Here is a 22,242-nt window from a genome sequence, read left to right as displayed (position 1 = left end):
AATGTTGCTGGTGTGGTCTACACATTTTTTCTTTTTTAAATCCACATGGTTGCTAGAGAAGCTGACCCTGTCTTTTAATGTCTCACCTGCTCTGGATGACTGGGGGGAAAAATACAACCCGCTGTTAGTTACGGAGAGTTATGAGCATGAAACATATAAAGAACTAGTTTATTGGTTTGAGTCATTATTCAGCAGATCCAGCAGGAGGCAAGCTGACTAACAGTTACTGCGTAAAGCCGAGGAAAGTCACTGGTGTCAAAGAAATTACAAACAGGCTGCCAGACACAACAGACAGTGCTGGGTTCACAATGATAGGCTTTATTTGGACGTCAGGTTTACAGATTTGGTTCATTTAGGCTTGTGTGTTAATCAATGTGCAATTATCTACTGAATATGCGTTTGTGTGTGAAACATGTCTACATGTTTTTATGCCCTGATCAAACTACAATTACAGCATAACATGAAGTAAAAAAAACATTCAATACCAAATAAAACGGCTTTGTCCTTGTTTTTCTACTTTAGCACCTTTTAAGTAAATACTGACTTCCTGGAAAAAAGGACTGTGTGTGTGCACACGTCTGTGAGAGAGGAAGGAAAAATGTGTTTCAGCAAACTAAAAATTAATACAAAATAAAGCCTACTGATAAAGTGGTACACATTCAGAAATCACGTACCCCTCCTTTGGGAGGGTCTTTGGCTGAAAATATAGATTTGAGATTAAAAGAACAACTGCGATACAAATGATACTGCATGTCTTTGTGCGTGTGTGTGTGTGTGTGTGTGTGTGTGTGTGTGTGTGTGCGTGTGTGTGTGTGTATGTGTGTGTGTTGGTCCTGCATAGACTGCTTTTGCTTTTTGGAAATTAATTTTCACCATAATGACAGGATATGTAGCCCCCTCAGTGCCTTCCATCCAGTAATGATAGTGACCACAGAGGTGTGGTCTGTGAGGGTGTGTTTACATGTACGTTGAAGGAGCTGGTCCTTCTTTCCTCCCATGAATTCTCGTTCTAGCTTTACAGTTCCTCTCTAGCATATCCAGCGGATGAAGCGCTCAAAGAAGGCCGGCTTGTTCAGCATGGCGTAATCGTCTCCCCTAAAGATGGCCGACGTGTCTCCGAGCGCCACCTTCTTTAGCACCTCCTCATCAGTGTCACTTCCCATGGCGATCACTGTGGGAACGCCTTCCGCTCTCTTCATGGCGCTCACACCTTCATCCAGCTGCTCTCTGGCTGTGATGCCATCAGTGATGAACACGAAGGCCACCTCAGCATTGCGGCGCGACAAGCGACTGTTACCCTACAAACACAACATAAAAAAATAATAATAATAAAGTGGTATATAATTTGAGCATTTGTTGCTCCATACTTGCGACAGTTACACACGAAGGAGGAGCAACTTTTACTTGGAGAGGGAGTTTAGGTTAGCTTTTAATGTTTAAAAGTACAAGGTTTTGAATGATTAGGTCCCAAATTATCTTAAAAGGAACCACGACTATTATGACAAGATACTCTAAATATGTTAGAAATTATCTGCACTACATAAAAACATGCTTGAGAATAACTACAATTTTTTTGTTATTCATTAAATCTTTGTTGTTTAAAAACTATTTTGGAGCCGTGGGAGAAGCCATGTTTTTTCGCACACAATGCATTCTGGGCAGATGACATGTATTGGTTGTCGGCAGTATAGGTGCTTTCGTTCAGCTAACCTGTTTTGTTTTTTATAGTGTAGCAACGGTATTAATTAACTTGCTTATTAGTGACCTGGTTACGAGTTGGTAGACCAGCACTATACGGGTCATGGAGACTAACAAGGGCTGCCCAAAGAACATCTGGATTAAGACATTCGGCTTCAAAGTTTTGGTGCACTGTGTTGCATGGAGAATCTGTAAAAATAACAATATCGGAATTTCACTGTCTAATAAAAATTAGAATTCTATTAATGTTTTTATCATGCGGTTATGCAATACCATGGATAGCTGCTGCCATAAAATTGAACTCTTTACAATAAATGCTCTCAGTAGCCACATACACACCAGTAGTTTTCCCTCACTCTCGCGTCCTCGTGTGACGGATTGTTTTCATCTTCATCTAAAGTACTGGTTGACTATTTTCATCCTCTCTCGGTTTGCTCTGGTTCAAACTGGAAAGGTTGAACAGAATCTATTTCCAGTGCACTGCTAACTGTGAACTCGATGCGGTGCAACCGTATGACGTCACTACCCAGAGTGCATTGAGAAGTAAATAAAAATGGCGGCCTACTGGTAAATCAGTTTTATATAAAATGTGCTTAAAAGGAACACATTTGGCATATTTTAATACCACATATATATTATTGAAAGCACAGCACATATTTTAGCGCAAACATGTCTTTATAGCTGGGGTTGCTCTTAAAGCTCATGTAACATGTAAAAAGCTTGTGTAAAGTCTAAAAACGGGAAGTCATAGTGGCAGTAGTGGTGCTATAAGGTTGTCAGCCAATCAATGAAAACTCCAGGGAGTCAAAGGAAAAAAGACAACCACCAGGACTGCAAAATAAAACACACACCAAAATGCCAAAAACTGCAGTACCTCATCTGGCCACATGAGGCAGGCTCTAAAAGTCTCTGTGTTTAGGTTAATTTTTAAGTAACACAACAATTTAGACATAAAGCACTGTCAGCCATTTACAGTTACAAGTGGGTGTTGGCCATCACACAAGCTGCGTGTCACCTCAAACAGCTGGAGCGAGTGGTCTGGACTTCTCAAAAAAAAAAAAAAAATGCCCTCAATATGGAAATGAGTAAACTGTGTATATTTGTTATACCTTAAAAACCAGATTGTTGACAGCATAGATGATAGCGCTGCCCAAAGCAGAGGAAGAATCCATGTAGGCGACGCCTGCTAGTGAATCGGAGATCACTGTGAGGTTATGCGTCAGTGCGAACTCCACCCTCTGCTCCGAGGGGCTGCCATACTGCAACAAAGCCAGGCGGGCATTCCTATCGTCATTTTCGCCAGTAGCCAGGACGAGACGGCGCGCCACATTCTCAATGAACTCTTTGGCCCTGCGGTGGTTCTCCAGCCCCATCCTCTCAGAACCATCCAGGAGGAACACCACATCCACCGGCCGCTGAACACAAGCAGCCACAGCAGGCTCTGGAAGAGACACACATACATATATAGCAGGGTGTTCGGTGAGCTACAGCTGGAAAACAGATGCTCAAAAGTCAAAGCCAGCAACAGCAACAACAACAACAAAAATATGTATATAGATATAAACAACAACATGCTGTAATTCCATGCATGCCAGCTGCAGTCTGGCTCTTTCAGTATTTCTTTGAGTAGCCTTCCCAGATTCTGACCGGCCTTGTCAATAAAGCACTGTTTTTGTTTGCTCGTTGAGTTTATTCTCTTAAGACATTAAAATAAAAATAAAAAATATATGAATATATCCCATTTTACAGGAAACAAAATGAACAACATGAACAATGTTCACATCAGCAAGTTGCAGTCACAGAGCTAAAACAATAACATGACATTTGGTTGAAGCCACTCTGTGGTCATTTTCTTCTAGTCATCCTACTTTGCAAGCCAAGCCACATGCAAGCCCCCCCCCCCCAAAAAAAACATGCACCAGTCAAGGTCACATCATACAATAGTTCCCTCACAGTCGGTGCCAATTCATTTAACCAAACATCAACATACACCATCCTCTGACTCATATACAGTATGCTGTGATATGTGTAAAACCAGATATTTTCCACATGTAACAGCCTTTCACCGACGTGATTCATTCACAGGGAAAAAAACTATAAAGGCCGTAACCATGGATATGTGCAAAATAGCAAAAAAACTGTCATCGGAGTGATTCAGAGAGCTCGTGATTCACAGTGAAAATGAGGCTCCATCAAGGAGCGACTGTAACCGAATAACAAGAATGGCTCTATAGACAAATCTGCCTTCATCAAATGCATGACATTCATTTTCCATTTCAATTGAAAATGTTCTGGAATACGTGCTATATACATATTACTAGCAGACAGACTCAGGATGACTGTGCCATATCCATAAATGTTTATATGTATATTTATATTCTGAGGCCAGAAGGGATCATGAATCCACATGTTGACTGAAGTCAATTCACACAAAGGGTTCTCTGAAAGCTTAGTAAAAGACCAGCTTCATATCATGCAGTTCAGCCCAGGTGTATATTTCACCTGCATAGTTTACACAATAAAACAATGCCCACAGTTTGAATAAATTCTATTCTTTGTCCAGCAGTAAGCTTATTAGTCAATGGCATCCATAATGGCGAGGTAGCATGGTTAGCATATTAGCATTAGCAAAGTCCTATGGCTTTCGTTGGGTCCCCCATAATGTCCCCATAGACATATTTGAAGGAGTCGATGAACAGCTGGGTCCACTGCTGCCTGTCCACTCCTTGGGCGAGTTTGGCTCTCTGGGCTGTGTACGCCATGGTCGCCACACCAATCCCATACTGTTGCTCGCTCAGGCCGTTCAGCAGGCTGGTCACACCCTCCAAAGAGGTGGGGACCAATGAGGGGCTGCCTTCCTCGGCTAGTGGCTTCCAGGGGGGTGGGGCTTGCCCCACAGAGATGCCCCCTCCTGCAACGAGTGGGCGGAATAACATTGTGGGCATGGTCCCACAAACACGAGGCACCAACAGAGCCAACTGAGATGTCGGAGGTACACTGAGTTGCTTGAAAATTCTTAGATTGAGCCGAAAAATGTCATCGCACCAAAACAAAGGAGGTGTAATGATCTCTACTGACCTACTGCTCGCACGGTTTAACAAATTGCAACCAAATCCTAATGCAGTCTAACGGGGCAGTATGCTTCAAGAAGAAGGCAAATCTATCGGTATTTAAGTTGTAAATGGCCACCACTGAAGGGAAATGCAGGGCGATTTGTATAAATAGGTAAAAGTATCTCGATGGAAGAACTTTCAATAAGGCAATACAAAAAGTACTTAATTTGAAGCGTAGTGGCCCGTAATAAAGCTCCTAATCCAGGTCTAAATGTTATAGGAATAAGTGAAGCTACAAAAGGACACTAAGACTTAAAAAAAAATCCTACCTGATGTACAAGGCAGATCAGGGCACACGATGAAAGGATCTAAAACAAAGATAGAGAATATGTCAAAACATGAAGAACAAAACAAGATGGTTAGTCCACTACAAACTGCACATAATGAATAATTCTGTGAATTTACCTGGGCAGAGCACGGTCTCGATCTTGTCAATGAACTCCTCTGCCACTAGGTCTGCAAAGCGTCTCATGCCCATTACTTTACCGTCCCTCTGGCAGGCGATGCTCTTCAGACTCTCATTCTCCTCGATCTGCTCAAACATGTCTCCGATACCAATGGCGCTCACGTCAACGTTGGGATCTCTGCTCACATGCATCGGTTCACACAAACACAATCGATGAGATAAAAATTATCCTTTTCACAAAAAATGAATCTCAAACCGCAGCCCCAGTAGCACCTGCAGAGGTAGGTGAGCAAATTGTCGTCATCTCTGGGGTCAAAACGTCCGTCAGTGATGACGACGACAGTGACGTTGGCTTTCGCTCTGCGGCTGTCCCTGATCAGGTTGTCGTAGGCGTACTTCAGAGCAGACGGCGTGAACGTACCTCCTGCAATCCACTCCAAATTCTTTACTGCATCCTGAGCAATGGAGGCGACATTATGAAAGTTGTTTGCTGTGGTGTATAACGTGACATCACCACCATTATTTTTACAAAGGCGTTTCAGGATGTCTGTCTACGGCCTTGTTCTATAAAAAAAATGATGGTAATATGTGCTGAGGTGAAATTATGGGCTGTAATGACACCCAGTGGTTTGTTGAATCCCTTTTTAAAGTCTCAACTTGATCATTTTGTCAGTTGCTGCCTTGGTTTTTTGAAATGAAACAAACAAAAGTGTATTATTAAATAGGACTTGAAACTAGCACATGAGACCATGAAGTCGAGGCTATGAGTCAAGTGATAAGTGGATATATTTTCCCATGAACTTCTATAGAGTCAGATTTCTTTTTGCAACCAGATGAGTTGCCCCCTTCTGGCCATTAGTAAGAATGCAGGTTAAGGTACCGCTGTGTTGACATCACTTTTCAGATTCAGAAGTTATTTCCATTTTTTTAGACACACCCTAATGTAATAAAATAGGATAAAATTTGCACTAACCACATTCAAGTTCAAATTTAAACTTGTTTACCAAATTTAATCAGCACTTGTAACAAACAATAGTTTGAGAGAAGCTGGATTACACTTCTTGCATTCTTTCTAATGCCCAGCAGGGGGAAGATATTCTAAGCTTCAATTGTGAAGAGGTCCGGGAAAATCACTCTGCTTTTTTTAAAACTTGATTTACGATATCTGGAAAACACTTTCTTAACTAGTTTAAAATCTCAGTACTAAGTTTCAAATCTTCCATCCAATGTGCTGTTGCGTTTGTTGATTAAAGCTCTATTGAAAATAAAATTAATGAGGCATGTCTGTGTGCGCAGTAGCCTTCTAACTTGCAAGTTGCTTCAGTATTAACTTGAAATCCGAGATCCGAGTCTGATCCATCTCTGGCCTGGGACATGTGCTTTTAAAAAACTGAAATTAGCACTGGCTAAAATGTAAAACTGAAAGCTTTAAAATGAGAGTCGCCACACCAATGGGTGACGTCACAGTGGCTGGATCAACCTGTATCATCATTTGTATTGTTTTCTGATTTGTTTATAATAAGAAAAACATCATATGTGGCCAGACACATGATTATGATGGTGAATTCCATGTTCTGCAGCTCAGACACTACTAAGCAGCGTACTGAGAGGAACATGTGCAGACTTAAGTATGTCACATCTGATCAGCCTAGTTCATTAAAAAACAAAAACATCTGGTGTAAAGAACAATCTCCTCTCTACTCTAAAAATAAACTCTATTCAAGTTATTGACACGTGTTTGTGTCCGTCTGTGTGAGACCTTGAAAGCAGACAATGAATCAATCTTGGGGTCGTTGAGCCGGATGGCTTGGAAGGTTCCACTGTGACTGTACTGAACCACTCCCACCCTAGTGCCTGGAAACAAGCATGGCTATCTTATTAACAGGTTTAATTGGGAGTCATCTTGTAAAGATGTGAACTTAAAGTCTGACAGCTGTATCTACCTGTGTCTGACTGAGGGTCTTTGGCAAATGATCCCAGTCTGCTGATGGTGTTGATGACAAAGTTCTTCTCCAGGGTGAAGTTGGTGAGACCCACTGACTCTGAGCTGTCGATAACAAACACGATGTCCAGCGGTCCGCAACGTTTCTCACAGTCTAGAAATGAAAACGCAGCTCGCTGTGAAGGTCTGACAATCTGACAGAGCAGTCTGATGTCATGAATGTTTAGAGAGGGGCAAACAAACTCACCACAGCAGCCACACGTCTCTCTGATGTAGTTCATGACGTCACATTCCTGCAGGAAAAGACAGGAAACATCATTAAATCATCATTATGTGTTTGTGCTGACGTAATAAAAGTGCAGTTGGTTGAAATATTCTCACAGTGAGGCCGGGATCCCCCTCAGGGCCAGGATCTCCCTGCAAAAAGACAATGCGAAATGTCACACTGCGAATGCAACTACATTTTGGATCTGACTGTTTCTTTTTGTGTACTCACATCACGCCCAGGTTCTCCTCTTGGGCCTCTTGGTCCAGGTTCACCCTGGGACCCTGTCTCGCCCTGTTGGAAGGAAATAAATCACACAGCTTTCCTTTGAGCGAAATAGAAACTTCAAATTTCATCCGAGGTGCTACTTACTGGTTGTCCTGGAGTTCCTTTAAGTCCAGGTTCACCCTTTTGACCACAGTCACCTCTGGTGCCACGAGGTCCACGCTTACCCTTGTCTCCTCTGTCACCCTGCGTATTATCGGGGAAAATTTCATCACCTGGCCATGTCAGGCAGAAACTATAAGCAGTGTTAATGCATTGATTCTAAGTTACCGGTTCTCCTCTTGATCCCGCATAGCTAAAGCCAGCTCTTCCACGGTCTCCCTGAGCAGCGATAAAACAAAGAGTCAAAACAAGGAACTGCAGCTATAGAAACTCCATCTATGAAGATGGCTACCACAGAAACAAACGTGGAGAGTCTAACCTTTGGTCCAACGTTTCCAGGCTCTCCTCTTGGTCCAGCATCACCAGGGTCACCTCTGCTACCCTGAAATACAAGCAGAGTAAATGGAGAGTGAATTAACATATGTGTCTTTAAGGGACTTTTAAATATAGTTCTCAAATGTGACTTTTAACCCACGAGTCTTCCTGGCTCTCCTGATGGGCCTGCTGGTCCCCTAGGTCCTGGCAAGCCAACGTCACCCTGTTCAGAACAAAGAAAAGTGCAAGTAGATTAAAGAGCTCAAGAGTGTATAGTGTTCAATGACAATCAATGTGACACCGCAGTTCATATTACCTTTGCCCCATCACTTCCTGTTTCACCGGGAAGTCCCCTCTGGCCCTCAGGCCCATTTTCACCCTGAAACACAGTAAAAAACACCCTTCAACCTCCCAGTGGTGGAATAATAAAACCCATTTAAGAGATAAATCATTTGAGGATATGCGAATAATTCATCACGCAGCTGATGTAGAAGATAGTGGGATAGGACAACAAGACCAACCACAGCGGTGTCCTGGATGATTTAGTAGATGTCAGTGTGACATGTAAAAAAACAACAACTTACTTACAAAAAAGTCTTGTAAAAATCTTGGAGCCTTTACTGACTGATTGGACTTTCAAGCATACTTTGGAGCTGTGCATAAAAAAAGAGATTCGACTTTTTTTTCTTAGGCTATCCTTTTCCTTGGTGGCACAGGTCAGATATCTGTAAGCAACAAAAACTCTCTCAGTTAAGCTGATTGGTCTAAAAGGCTGATTGGTGAGCCACAGCTGAGGCCAGACAGTTCCAGCGGTCGGCTGCTTCGATCTTACTTTAAGCAGTCGCATCCTTTGCATACTGACTTTCAGTTTCTTCCTACTTGATGAAGGCTGGCAGTGTTGAAAGTACAAAACAGCATGCAATAAAAACGTTTTTGTTCCAGCAACCATCAACCAGATGAACAAATCACAGCTTTGATATCCTTCATGATGCAGAGTTGACCATTTATTTAGTGCTATTCATTTCTTTTGCTTATCTGTTGTTTTGTGTTTTGCATGTGTGTGTCGATGGGTTGCTTACCTACTGAAGACCAAACCGCCCTCAGCTACAAATAAAGAAACCTGAACCTGACATTTACGATTTGTGTCAGTGTGTACATAAAGACATACCTTCTCTCCCTTAGTGCCTGGAGGCCCTTGTGAACCCTTTGGACCATAGTCTCCTCTTCTACCCTACAAACAAAAAAAGGCATGGCAGCTGTGATGTCACATAAAGACAAAGCACGCAGGAGAACGACTGTTGGCAAATGAAACAGGTGTTCTCACCTTCTCGCCTGGAACACCTGGAACTCCAGGGGTTCCCTAAAAACACACAACAGAGCAATCAGCGCCTTGAAGCAGGTGAATGAGTGTGTCTTTGTGATTTATGTGGTGATGCATCTTACAGAGTTTCCTTTCGCTCCAGGAATACCAGGTGATCCAGGACTTCCCCTCTCTCCCTGCAGATGAAACACCAGAGTTTAGTCTCTCACCTCCAACACTAATCATACTAATGTGACTTCCATGCTGCTATTCCGTCTGTTCGCTGGTACAGAATTTACCTTTGGTCCAGTATCTCCGTCTGGGCCAGGCGGGCCAGATCTTCCAGGGCGCCCAGGATCTCCCTAAAGACAATAAAGCAGACTTTCATCACCTGTTGAACAAATTATAGATTTTTTAATTTTATATATTTTTATAGCAGGAGCAACCATCTACCTTGTCTCCATCAGTTCCAGGAGGCCCACGTTCACCGACATCTCCAGGGTGACCATCGGGACCCTGCAAACCATCAAAAAACAGACCATAAATAGATAGTATGTAATAATAGTTTTGAATAGTAATCAGTGACATACGCTGTCGCCTGGGTCTCCTTTGCAGCCTGGAGCGCCGATTCGCCCAATTTTACCCTAAAAACAACGACAAATACATCAGAAAAGCATCCCATGATCCAAAGCTGGAGCTTCATTTCAAAATAAGAGCATTTATTAAGTGAAGACTGCTTGAGTCCTACCTTCTGCCCATCTGTCCCATTGCGTCCTGGGATGCCAGCCACACCCTAATGAGAACAAAGAGGAGACAGTTAGATAAGAAAAGCAAATCACCTTCCAGCATTAATGATTATTTAGAGATGCAGTTAGATAAGACATACCTTTTTTCCCTGAGTTCCAATCTCTCCCTGTAGTCAGACAAAAAATCAGCAGTCATTTGAGGTATAATAAACACAGACGTTACTTTCATTCATTTTCAAACATCTCCATAGTTAAAAAAACACAAAAGCCACACCTTCTCGCCTTTTAGACCTGGTTCTCCCTACAGAGAAGAGACAAAGAAAACCATGTGTCATTATGAAGCCTAAATCAATATTAAGAGTTGCACTGATGAGGATGATGGGTAGGCGAAAGTGTGGCTTCTTACTTTGATACCGGGCTGACCGATTGGACCTTCGATACCAGGGTCTCCTGGGCGACCTCTCTCTCCTTTTTGTCCTGGCTCTCCATGGTCTCCTTTAGCTCCCTGCCGTCATCGAGTTCAGAGGAGAAAACATTTGTGAGGATCAAAGTCACCTAGGTTAAAATGCTCTAAGCATGTGTGTTTCTGTGTGTGTTAAACTCACTTTTTGTCCCCTGTGGCCTTTTGGACCAGGAGGCCCTTTTGTCTCCAGACAGGACACATTGTAACACTGCGGTTCACAAGACACAAGGAGAAACAGTCAGTGAAGATAAAGGAAGGCAGCTCATAAATTGATCCTCTTCTGATTCTCAGGTGTGTCTCACCTCTACATATGCCAGATGTTTCTGTGAAGACAAAGGAAACAAAACGTTAGCAGTAGCTGTCAGTAGCTGTGACTGTTTATGCGTGTGTGTTCAGAAGTTACCATTGTCTTGATGATTCGATCAATAGTTGGGGTATCTATCGTGACTCTGTTCTGGCTGAACTTCACAGCTGCATATTCATTCCTGTAGAGGGACACTGGAGAGCTGGCGATATCTCTCAGCCCAGGCTCTTCTATGTTATTCGATGCTGCCACAGCAAAGATATGGATGCCCTTGTCACGAGCCTCCTCTGCTGCCACCTTAATACCCCCACACGGGTTTCCAGTCACGTGGCCATCAGTGATGACAACAGCAAATCGGAGGGCCTTGGGGTATGAGGGTGAGCTCTGTATCTCCGTTGCCATGGCTCTGAGGGCACAATCAGTGTAGGTCCCTTTACCCAAATAATTGATTCTACTCACACCCTGGAAACAGAGAAAATCAGAGGCGTTATCATGAAGGATGAGTTATAAAATTGGTGTTATTTTATGTTATATGGGTTGCTTTCAGCAGAAACATTAAAGGAGAAGCCTGATAGGATGAGGCTTAAAACTTTCCTTTTTTAAATGTTTACAGTTAACGCTGGATCAGGTGACCCTGAATCCTTGCTTAGTTATGTTGCATTCGTCCTAGGCTGCTGGGGGCTTCCCATGATGCACTGAATGTTTCTTCTTCATTCACTTCTTTTAACTCACTATGTGTTTATACACCACTCTGCATTTAATCATTAGTTATTATTAGTAGTTGGCTCTCTTCCACAAGGTGGTTTTTGTCTTGTCTACCTCCCCTCAGCCCCAGACAGGCAGGGCAGATGGCCGCCCCTACCTGAGCCTGGTTCTGCTGGAGATTTCTTCCTGTTAAAAGAGAGTTTTTCCTTCCCACTGTCATCAAGTGCTTTCTCGTGGGGGGGGGGGGGTTTCTTTATTGTTGGGCTTTTCTCTGTATTACTGTAGGGTCTTTACCTTACAATATAAAGCGCCTTGAGGTAACGGTTGTTTTCATTTGGTGCTAATACATAAAATGAACTTGAACTGAATTTATCCGTCTCTCTATTTTGGGGGTTTTCTTCAAGCAGCAACTTCCACAGGTGAAAAACTACCACCAGAAACTGCAGTTCCTGGGGTGGCCACTTAAGGCTCACCCTAAAAGAGAGTCGATCCCCATGGACTCTCGTGTTTCCTTAGTGCCCAACTGGTGTAACCAAAGGGTATGTTTTTGGTAGTGTTTACGGGTGTGACAATCTGTAAACACGTTAGATTAAGAAGTTTTGAATGAATTCTGATAAAATTTTGTAGGTATGTATTGTGGGGTCACAGGTTAACAGGCCATGAAAATTTGCCCTATATTCTTCAAGGTCAGCTTAATGATTTATTGGTCCGAAATTGAGAAAAAGCCTAATAACTTGTATTGTAAATATATATAAAGCACTATATAAAGGTTTCAGATATCATGCCATGTCTGACCTCTGACTTCTGTTTCAAGCCCAACTGATTGAGCTAAAGGTCAAAGTGATAATAATACAATATAGAGCTATTTAAAACTATGTTCCTTACTGCCATTCTTTGTATAGATAACATACAGGCAAATAGGAAATATCAAGTTACTATGAAATGAATTCAGCATGTGTACTATATCGATTATTTACCCCTTTATAACAACAAGGAAATTCATGTCTTTGTCTTTGTGCCAATTAGGTCAGCTGGCTATTGGACAAAAAGTGAACAGGTGTATTTAAAAGATTCAAGGTTTTTGTGGTGTGTGTCACTCACCGTGATGAATTCATTCTTGGCTGCAAACCGACTGAAAACCTTTTGTGTCTGGGAGAAGTGCAGTCCACCGATTTTCCAGTTGATCTGCACGACGCCTCTGAGCTCTTCATCATCCAAACGATCTGCAAACTGGCTGGTGAAGCTCTACAGCATCAACAACATTACACAACACAGCTGTTACTTTTACTAAATCCAACAATAGGGATTGTTTTAAGCCACAGAGTTGTAAATAAATGAGCAACCTTGATACTCTCCACAAGTGCTCCAGGAGGCGACTCCTGCAGGGCAACAGTCTCCGACGTGTCTATGGTGAAATACACGTCTATGGGACAGACTTTTGTTTCTAGAAGGGAAAAAATGAGAACACAAAAACACAAACTTATACCTTCCTGTTACATCACAGAGTACTTGAATCAGACAAATGTTCCATGTTGTGTTAGTGAAACTGTGGCTGTTCAGTTTTGTCGCGCTCACTGTTGCAGTCTTGTTTCTGGGCATGAGTCAGGGCTCCAAAGAGAAGAGCGACCAGAATGAACTCTAACCCCACCATCTTCCTCTTCTCCTGTCACGGCACATTGAGACACACTTTTCAGTTATTGCAGTCTGAAAATTAATTCAGTGAGTAGCAACTGCAGCATAAAACAGCAAAGAAAGGTAAAGACATGCATGATGAGATTCTTAAGATGAAAAAAAGAAATGATGAGAGAATAGCCTTTAATATATCCCACATTATAAAAACCTCTGAAAATGCACGCTTCACTATATGAAATTTTTGTTATCTAGAGTGTTTTTTTCCCGTTTAAAACTGCACCGTTTTTTTTTTATTTTCTGCATCCGACATCAGTGTCAAACAAACACATGCAGGGACTGTTGTACAGTGAACAAAATGGCTGCCTTGCAGTTATGTAAGAGGTCTGAAAGCATCACATGAGTCAAACTTGTTTTTTTATGTCTAAAGACAGAAAAGAAAACAATAAAAGTTTGAAAATGTAATAACTGTATGACTGTAGTGACTGTGTCACTGTAGAAACGTAACCCGCTGTCAAACTACAACCAGATTCCATCAAAGTTCAATGAGAACAACAAAACTTGTGCAGGACTGAAGTAGTTCAGTTCAAGCTCAAAGCTACGAGGTATTGACCTGATTATATTCTCAGAACATAAGGCATGAAACCTCAGCCTTGCACTGTTCGTGAACATCAGGGTCAGACTGTGGCTGCACCTGGAGACCAGAGACCAGGCTGTTGATTGGATAAAAAGAAAGGCACACATTTTTATTTCAAACCAAATTCTTTCAAAGGTCTCACTCTACTGCCATCAAGAGGATTTCTCCACTCTCACATAAAGCCAGAGCTGTGACACCAAGGTTAACCCATTGAGGGCAGGCTCAGTGACCTTATGCATCACACATTTTACAGCTTCAACATGACATGTCTCTGCCATTCAAAACAAATGTACAGAAACCAGTTGCACATTGGGCCTTGTGGGCGCTCTTATGATCTGGGCAGAAGCAAAATGAAATAAGCTAAGAACTATTGTCTGTTGTCCATCATTCCATTTAAACTAAGTCCAGCTAAAAATCATGCCTACAAGAGCACAGTATGAAAAACGCACTCACTAGCGGCGCAAAACAGGAGAAAACAGCTTCCGCCTGAGAACAAAGAACTTTCAACACAATTTCCAGTTCTACAAATGTCATTCATATATGTCATTCTACACAGCTCAGCTGTTCTGCCGGCGGAGCTCGTATCTGTGAAACAAAATGATTTTCCCCCACCAGCGATACTGAGTTTTCATACAGGCCTACATTTTATTTTAACGCTGGAACATCAGCCAGCACCTCGTCAGCGACGCGGTTTGCTGCGGGTCCCTCTAGCGGACAAACGGCTGTGAGTCCTGCAGCTTCTGCAGATGTTCCCACTCCTCTTCCACTGCCCGGGCCACGAGCGAGTGGGAGCTCTCACAGCGTTAGAGCTCAGCGCGGGTGAATATCATGCAAAAAAACTCAGAGATTACACAAATTTACCGTCCACTCTCTGATTTTTTTTAAGTTGTTTGTTTAAAGCGAGAAGTTTGTGAGTTCTCAGAGCAGCAGCCTGAGAGTTAGAGTTCGCACAAACACCATCATTTCAGCTCATCGGAGTAAATTACAAGACAGAGAAGGAGAGAAGAGGGAGACAGGCAGGTTCACGACACACACACACACACACACAGAGAGAGAGAGAGAGGGAAGCAGAGAGGCAAAAAGAGTCTGTGCGTAAAAGTGCAGCTTACCCAAACTCTACACAACTTCAGAACTTCGTCAGCAGTTTATCTGTTGATTATCTGCTCATCTCCACAGGGGGGGAAGCCGAGAGAACGAGTGATACAGGAAGAGAGAGTGGGAAATGACACCCTGGATGCGCGTTTGCTTCCCGCAGAAGAACCGTCCGTTCGCCCGCCTGTCCCAGTCCAGCCCCAGCTACGAGCTCTTGAGCCCTCCTCCTCCTCCCAGCGCACCTCAGTGCGCAACGCTGTCCGCTTGGAGGCGCCGTGGCTTCGCTGGAATCCGTGTGTGCGCGCGTGCGTGTACCCAGTGCCTGTCGTGCCAACAGGTGGTCGTTTGCCAGAAACTGATTGGCAGTGTTTCTATGTGCTCTTTATGTCTAATGTCTTTGCTTCTTATGATTCTGCATTATCATACAGGCTCCGTGTTCTACATTTTTGGCCACTTAAATGAATTTAATTCTCTTTACAGAAGTATGATGTTATATTTGGGCTGATCACTCTTTAAAAATGACATTTTTAATTTCAATGATACTTTTTAACTGAATAAATAAAAGATATATAAAAGTCACTTTGTCAAAAAACAAAAACAAACAAACTGCAGCTTCTGCCTTGTCATAGGAATATTCTTTCTGGCTCAAAATGACTTGATATCACTGATGAGAGATATATTTCAGATATGCTTGACAGGTTATAGGCCAACAAGTCATTTACAGCATTGCCAAGCACCACTAATTTGGGATGCCAAAACTTGTTTCTATCTTAAAATCCACTGATTTTTTTTTATCATCGGTATTCTACAGAACACATGGTGCAAACCTGAGGACACGCTGAGCTTTCAGGTCCTCAAGCTAAAGCATTTAGGAGGTATTCACAGTTGATCTCAGACATATGGCAGACTGAAATAAAACAGGATAAAGACCAGACTTAACCCCCCTCCATACTTCTAACCCAACCCTCTTGCCTGTTCCTGGTGATCTGCTTGCAATTAGTAGGCCAAGCTCTGCAGTTTATACCTGGTGTAAACACAGGCAGCCTGTGCATGACTCTGCGCACCATGTTTATACATTTTGAGGTACTTAAAGTGAACTCTTTACTTACTTGTATGTGTTAATGTAGTGGGAGTTCTCCCCTTTTTTAGGGGATTTACCCTGTCTGTGCACATCTGCACAAACACTTAGATTTACAGTGTGAATGGAAAGCATGCCTTAATTTATGTCATCATTGCAGATTATGCTGCTGGAGCCTTTGCAGTAAAGACTAACACTGCCACTAATGTGTAATCCAGTGCAGAACACAGGAGGCAAATCAGGAACAGAGTTGTACATCTTTACATGGCAGGGCCAACAATCTGGAAATGAAGTGGTCGTGTGGATTAACTCACTTTGGAAGATGCTGTAAAAAAATAAAAATGAAAATCTGGAGTTTTACTTTGAAGCTGTACCTCAAGGATCAACATAAAATACCTCGTCAGTCTTTAGACGAAGTGACACTCATGAACACATAACGAATCTGTGAGAGGACATTTTTGAAGATGATCCTCCTGCTTTGTACTCTTAACTTTACCTCTGTTACAGAGGTGGCTGGAGGTGAGGCAGGAATCTGCCGTGTGGGAAGATGAAAAGAAGTGCTGAGACAGAAAAGAGTATGACGAGGAGGAGGAGAAGGCCAGCTGCTGACCAGAGTTATTACTATGTGAAGCTCTTCTCTCTGTCTTGGATGGGGAAGGGCTTTTCCTTAAAAAGAGAAGAGTGGAGCAATGTGTGTGTGTGTGTGTGTGTGTGTGTGTGTGCGTGTGATGGAGAGATGGGGGTGTTCTGGTCTCTCTTAAAACTGGGTGACTCATAGAATAGGAATGACCTTCCTCCCGAATAAGAGTAAACCAGTCTCTGCTTTTCTCTCTCTCTCTGACACACACACACACACACGTTTTCATATTTTAATGAAGACATGTAATTGCTTTCGCTAACCTAACCAAAACCTAACTGTAGCCATGACACTAAAACCACATTTTGAGCCTTCAAACTTGTGCATTTTGTCCCCATAAGGGGTGTTCGTCCTCACAAGTATAGCAGCATGCCAATTTTCTGTCCTCACAAAGCTATCTAAACATGATACACACACACACACGCACGCACACACACACACACACACACACACACACACACACACACACACACACATTAATTTTTCTCACATGGACTGAAAAAGAGTTTCAGTCTGTGGGGGATTTCTGTAGAGCCATGTCCAGAAAACGATCATACTCAGACACTGCTGCAGCTTTCGTTTCTCACAGTTCCATGGAAAAGGCCACAAGGAACATGCAAACATCTGCAAATGCACATGAAGGGCAACAGGGGGAAAAATAAAAAAAGTTAAGAGCTGTGCGGTGAAAGAGCAGACAAACATTCTTGCTGCCTGTTAGTTTGTTCTTGCAGAACAAACTAAGCGCAGATATGGGTTGTTTGCTGTGCTTTAATCTCTGTGATGGTCAGTGGGTGTGTGAATGTGAGGCATTCTTTCAAGAGGGTTTCCAGAACAGTTCTTGATTTGGATATGTATATGTAAAGAAATACCAGGATATTACATTTAAACATTACGTAAGTTAACATTAACCCCCATTTTTTGCTTCTTTTGGCAGTCTCTCTCTTCATCCAGATGTGCTTTGTCTTTAGACAAAACAGCTGGGAGTTGTTACCTCTTTGCATCTCTCTCTCTCTCTCTCTCTCTCTCTCTCTCTCACACACACACACACACACACGCGCGTTTATTTCTTCTTCTCTGTTTTTATCATTTTTTAATTTCTTTCACATGGACTGAAAGACAACTTCACTCTGAAGAGGTTTAGTGCATAACCATTTCCAGAGTTCTAGAGAACTGTAATAGACAAACAGCTTTTTGCAACTTTTTTGGAAACATCTTGCACATTAATGGTCAAAAAAACTGTTTCGACACTTGCAACGAATTTCCTCGGAAAAAGTCTGTTCTGAGGTCTGAGGGTAGGACAGCACAGAAAGGTCCAGTTACTTCAGAAAACAGGAGGAGCGGGGGAAATTGCAGAAAAGCTGCAGAATAGCCAGCACAAGCTGTGTTGTGTGCTTGGCGCCACCATGCAAGAGCATAGCTGCATGCATGCAAATTCAACAGATTTAAAAGTGCATGCAAATGTAAATCATGCATGGCAACATGCAAGTGAACACATCCATGCACATGCGCACAAAAAAACATGCACACTGGGGAAAGATCTGTGGAACAATCTGATAAGCGCAGTTCGGGCTCAGGTCATTTTAAAATTACTTGGACACAGGAAGGGATGTATCAAACAGTACAGAGATACACACACCCCCGAACAGCAGTGCGCGTATGGTGCACACATAAACGCTGCACAGTCAAGATCTAAACAGTGGCAAAAAAATCAGGATCACTAGAGGGGAAAACAACAGATTTAGTGAGGCAGTCTCAACGAATTTCTCCTGAATTCTGACTAAGGAGATTTAATTTAAAACATGTGTTTCGCATTGAGCAATAGAGAAGAAAATCAAACACTTGTGCCTCTCTGGATACAGAGTGATGAAAAGGGAAATATTTGAAATAAATCATAGATAATCTCTGCTAGACGAATTCCTTCTCTTGTCCTTTTTCTGCAAGGAGGTCAGCAGCCCTGGATCTTGTTTTGCTAGGGGCATTTCAACATGCTGATACCTGCTGTCATAATGGGTAGCACTTTGGAAGGTGTAGGAGACTGCTGGCCTGTTACACTGAGAGATGGAACATTAAGCTGTTTTCAAAGAACAACCTGGCTCGTTATTAGAACACTGTAATGACCGTAATACTAATTCCAATGTTAGCAGTGTACAACAGGCTTAAAAATTATCCCCACTCTTTCCTGATTACTTTTTATTGTTTTATTAAAAATAATTCTTAAATATTGTTATAAAGAAAAGGGGCTGCACGGCGCTAACGAGCTAACCGCGCTAACGCGTTGACGCAGTGCAGCCCCACACACGGGGCGTTCCGTGCTAACTCCGCTAACAGAGATTTTCCGCGTTAATGCGGTTATGGCGTTAACATCATTTTAATGAGATTAACCCTGACAGCACTAAAAAAAAAAGACATGTCTACAGCACAGCTAGCAACTCTTGGAGAATTTCCAGAGCTAATGCTAATGCTGGCATGCTAATTTGCTAATCTCACAACCGCACTTTTATCTATGTAAAGCTTCACACTATATATTTTTTTAGTTTTGTATGAAATGAAGATTAAACTCTTATGCATGAAACTTTTCATGTAAAGTCATCTATATACCACTGCTGCATGAAAGATCATCAAAACTGTTGAAAAGATTTATTAATTCAGACAGAAGCTATAACTGCAACTATAACAACTTTCTCTGAAGCATGGCTGGCCTCTCCATTTGAGATAGGATAAGCAGCTCAATCATTTGAGAGGGGCTCAGAGTAGAGCCGCTACTCCTCCACACCGAAAGGATGAAAACAAGGATGCCTCGTGAGCACCTCCTTGGTGAAGTGTCCTGGGCATGTTCCACCAGGAAGAGGCCTCAGGACACGCCGAGGAGATTACATCTCTTGGGTGGCCAGGGAATTCCTCAGTGTTTCCTCATATAAGCTTATGAAGGTGAATGGGGAAGGTCTGTGCTTCTCTGCTTAGGCTTCTGCCCGAATAAGTGGATGAAAATAGATGGATGAATGGATGGGTTTGTGTTTAACACCTGGATGAAAATCCTTTGCACTCCGTAATTACTGATACATAACCCATAGATATCACCAAATGCTGTTTCCTCCTTTGAGATGCTCTGCAAGGCCTTTACCATAGTCACCTTCAGTTGTTGTTTGTTTGTGAGTTTTTCTGCATTTGGTTTTGTATTTAATAGCTAAAAGAAACGCTCTGCTGAGTTGAGATCAGGTGACTGACGTAGCCATTGAAGAAGATCTAATTTCTTTCCTTTGAGAAACTCTTGGGTTGCTTTTGCAGCACTATTTGGATCATTATCCATTTGGACTGTGAAATCACCTGATCGGTCTTGCAACATTTAGTCCTGTATGCTTCAGCATTCATCCTGCTGCTTCTATCAGCAGTCATATCATCAATAAACAGTAGATATACTCTATACCACAACACTGTCCTCACCACGTTGATAAACACAGTATGCTATGGATCAGAAGCTGTTTCTGTCTTTCTTTATACTTTTCCCTTTTTCCCAGTTACTATCCAGACTCTTTTACATGTTTTCTGGCAAAGTCTAATTTGGCCTACCTGTTTTCGAGTGCAACCAGTAGTTTGCATCTTGTTGCATATCCTCTGTATTTCCTTTCACGAAGGCATCTCTTGATTGTAAAAGATCTTATTTTGTCTCATTTTCATTATTGATTGTATAAGATCTCTATCTCCTTGACAGTGTTGTACACTTGGTTAGATGTTATGAAGACATTTTTCTTAACCGTAGAAATAATTCTCTCAGTTGTCTGCAGTTTAGTTGGTTTCTGTCTTCTAGATGTTTTGGTGTTGCTGAGCTGACCAGTGCATTGCCTGTTGATTTGACCACTCCCAAATATTTTTGCTATCTCTCTGATGGGTTTATGGTGTTTTTTAAGCCTGATGATGGACTTGCCCACTGATCTCTTTAATCATCATTATTGAGAATTACATTAATCAACTATCTGCTTAATTTGTCATAACCAGGAATAACAAGGAAACAGGCCTCACCTGTTAGTTGGGGAAAGGGAAGATTAAAAAGAGAACACAGAGAAATTAGAGCAAAACACAAACTATCAGAAAGAGAAGACAACAATTAAAGAGTAAAAAGAGGGGCATGAAAAAGACATCTAGCAGTCTGAACTTAAAGCAGAATCGCTAAGGGAGGGTTCAAGGTCACCTGATCCAACCCTAACTATATGTTTTTACAGGGAGTGCAGAATTATTAGGCAAGTTGTATTTTTGAGGAATAATTTTATTATTGAACAACAACCATGTTCTCAATGAACCCAAAAAACTCATTAATATCAAAGCTGAATGTTTTTGGAAGTAGTTTTTAGTTTGTTTTTAGTTTTAGCTATTTTAGGGGGATATCTGTGTGTGCAGGTGACTATTACTGTGCATAATTATTAGGCAACTTAACAAAAAACAAATATATACCCATTTCAATTATTTATTTTTACCAGTGAAACCAATATAACATCTCCACATTCACAAATATACATTTCTGACATTCAAAAACAAAACCAAAACAAATCAGCGACCAATATAGCCACCTTTCTTTGCAAGGACACTCAAAAGCCTGCCATCCATGGATTCTGTCAGTGTTTTGATCTGTTCACCATCAACATTGCGTGCAGCAGCAACCACAGCCTCCCAGACACTGTTCAGAGAGGTGTACTGTTTTCCCTCCTTGTAAATCTCACATTTGATGATGGACCACAGGTTCTCAATGGGGTTCAGATCAGGTGAACAAGGAGGCCATGTCATTAGTTTTTCTTCTTTTATACCCTTTCTTGCCAGCCACGCTGTGGAGTACTTGGACGCGTGTGATGGAGCATTGTCCTGCATGAAAATCATGTTTTTCTTGAAGGATGCAGACTTCTTCCTGTACCACTGCTTGAAGAAGGTGTCTTCCAGAAACTGGCAGTAGGACTGGGAGTTGAGCTTGACTCCATCCTCAACCCGAAAAGGCCCCACAAGCTCATCTTTGATGATACCAGCCCAAACCAGTACTCCACCTCCACCTTGCTGGCGTCTGAGTCGGACTGGAGCTCTCTGCCCTTTACCAATCCAGCCACGGGCCCATCCATCTGGCCCATCAAGACTCACTCTCATTTCATCAGTCCATAAAACCTTAGAAAAATCAGTCTTGAGATATTTCTTGGCCCAGTCTTGACGTTTCAGCTTGTGTGTCTTGTTCAGTGGTGGTCGTCTTTCAGCCTTTCTTACCTTGGCCATGTCTCTGAGTATTGCACACCTTGTGCTTTTGGGCACTCCAGTGATGTTGCAGCTCTGAAATATGGCCAAACTGGTGGCAAGTGGCATCTTGGCAGCTGCACGCTTGACTTTTCTCAGTTCATGGGCAGTTATTTTGCGCCTTGGTTTTTCCACACGCTTCTTGCGACCCTGTTGACTATTTTGAATGAAACGCTTGATTGTTCGATGATCACGCTTCAGAAGCTTTGCAATTTTAAGACTGCTGCATCCCTCTGCAAGATATCTCACTATTTTTGACT

General features: G+C 42.3%; 1 protein-coding gene across 1 annotated transcript; it reads right to left on the bottom strand.

Moving 5' to 3' along the window:
- Positions 1-297: 297 nt before the first annotated feature.
- On the bottom strand, positions 298-15,210 carry col6a2 (collagen, type VI, alpha 2). Its single transcript, XM_013265505.3, has 32 exons — positions 15,020-15,210; positions 13,220-13,307; positions 12,988-13,088; positions 12,746-12,889; positions 11,039-11,401; positions 10,938-10,958; positions 10,778-10,843; positions 10,579-10,677; positions 10,447-10,473; positions 10,313-10,339; positions 10,175-10,219; positions 10,017-10,070; positions 9,880-9,942; positions 9,726-9,788; positions 9,570-9,623; positions 9,451-9,486; positions 9,295-9,357; positions 8,443-8,505; positions 8,287-8,349; positions 8,131-8,193; positions 7,980-8,030; positions 7,797-7,895; positions 7,656-7,718; positions 7,541-7,576; positions 7,407-7,452; positions 7,161-7,313; positions 6,977-7,071; positions 5,491-5,672; positions 5,217-5,395; positions 5,081-5,119; positions 2,808-3,139; positions 298-1,298 (listed from the first exon to the last, which is right to left on the bottom strand). Exons 2-32 carry the CDS (start codon positions 13,293-13,295, stop codon positions 1,029-1,031), a joined length of 3,036 nt encoding a protein of 1,011 aa, XP_013120959.2. The 5' UTR covers positions 13,296-13,307; positions 15,020-15,210; the 3' UTR covers positions 298-1,028.
- Positions 15,211-22,242: the final 7,032 nt, after the last annotated feature.

Source organism: Oreochromis niloticus, linkage group LG18, assembly GCF_001858045.2.
Source record: "Oreochromis niloticus isolate F11D_XX linkage group LG18, O_niloticus_UMD_NMBU, whole genome shotgun sequence".
Lineage (NCBI taxonomy): Eukaryota > Metazoa > Chordata > Actinopteri > Cichliformes > Cichlidae > Oreochromis > Oreochromis niloticus.
The sequence above is the reverse complement of the archived record's forward strand: the minus strand, read 5'-3'. Positions and strand labels throughout refer to the sequence as shown.

What these genes read in the sequence shown, in the direction of transcription:
- col6a2 (XM_013265505.3), bottom strand. Translation starts at nt 13,295, where the DNA reads ATGGTGGGGTTAGAGTTCATTCTGGTCGCTCTTCTCTTTGGAGCCCTG. An exon ending in CTGGAACTGATGGAGACAAG is followed by an intron (nt 9,789 to 9,879) that starts GTAGATGGTTGC and finishes TATTGTCTTTAG; the next exon opens with GGAGATCCTGGGCGCCCTGG. An exon ending in AAGGAACTCCAGGACAACCA is followed by an intron (nt 7,719 to 7,796) that starts GTAAGTAGCACC and finishes TCCTTCCAACAG; the next exon opens with GGCGAGACAGGGTCCCAGGG.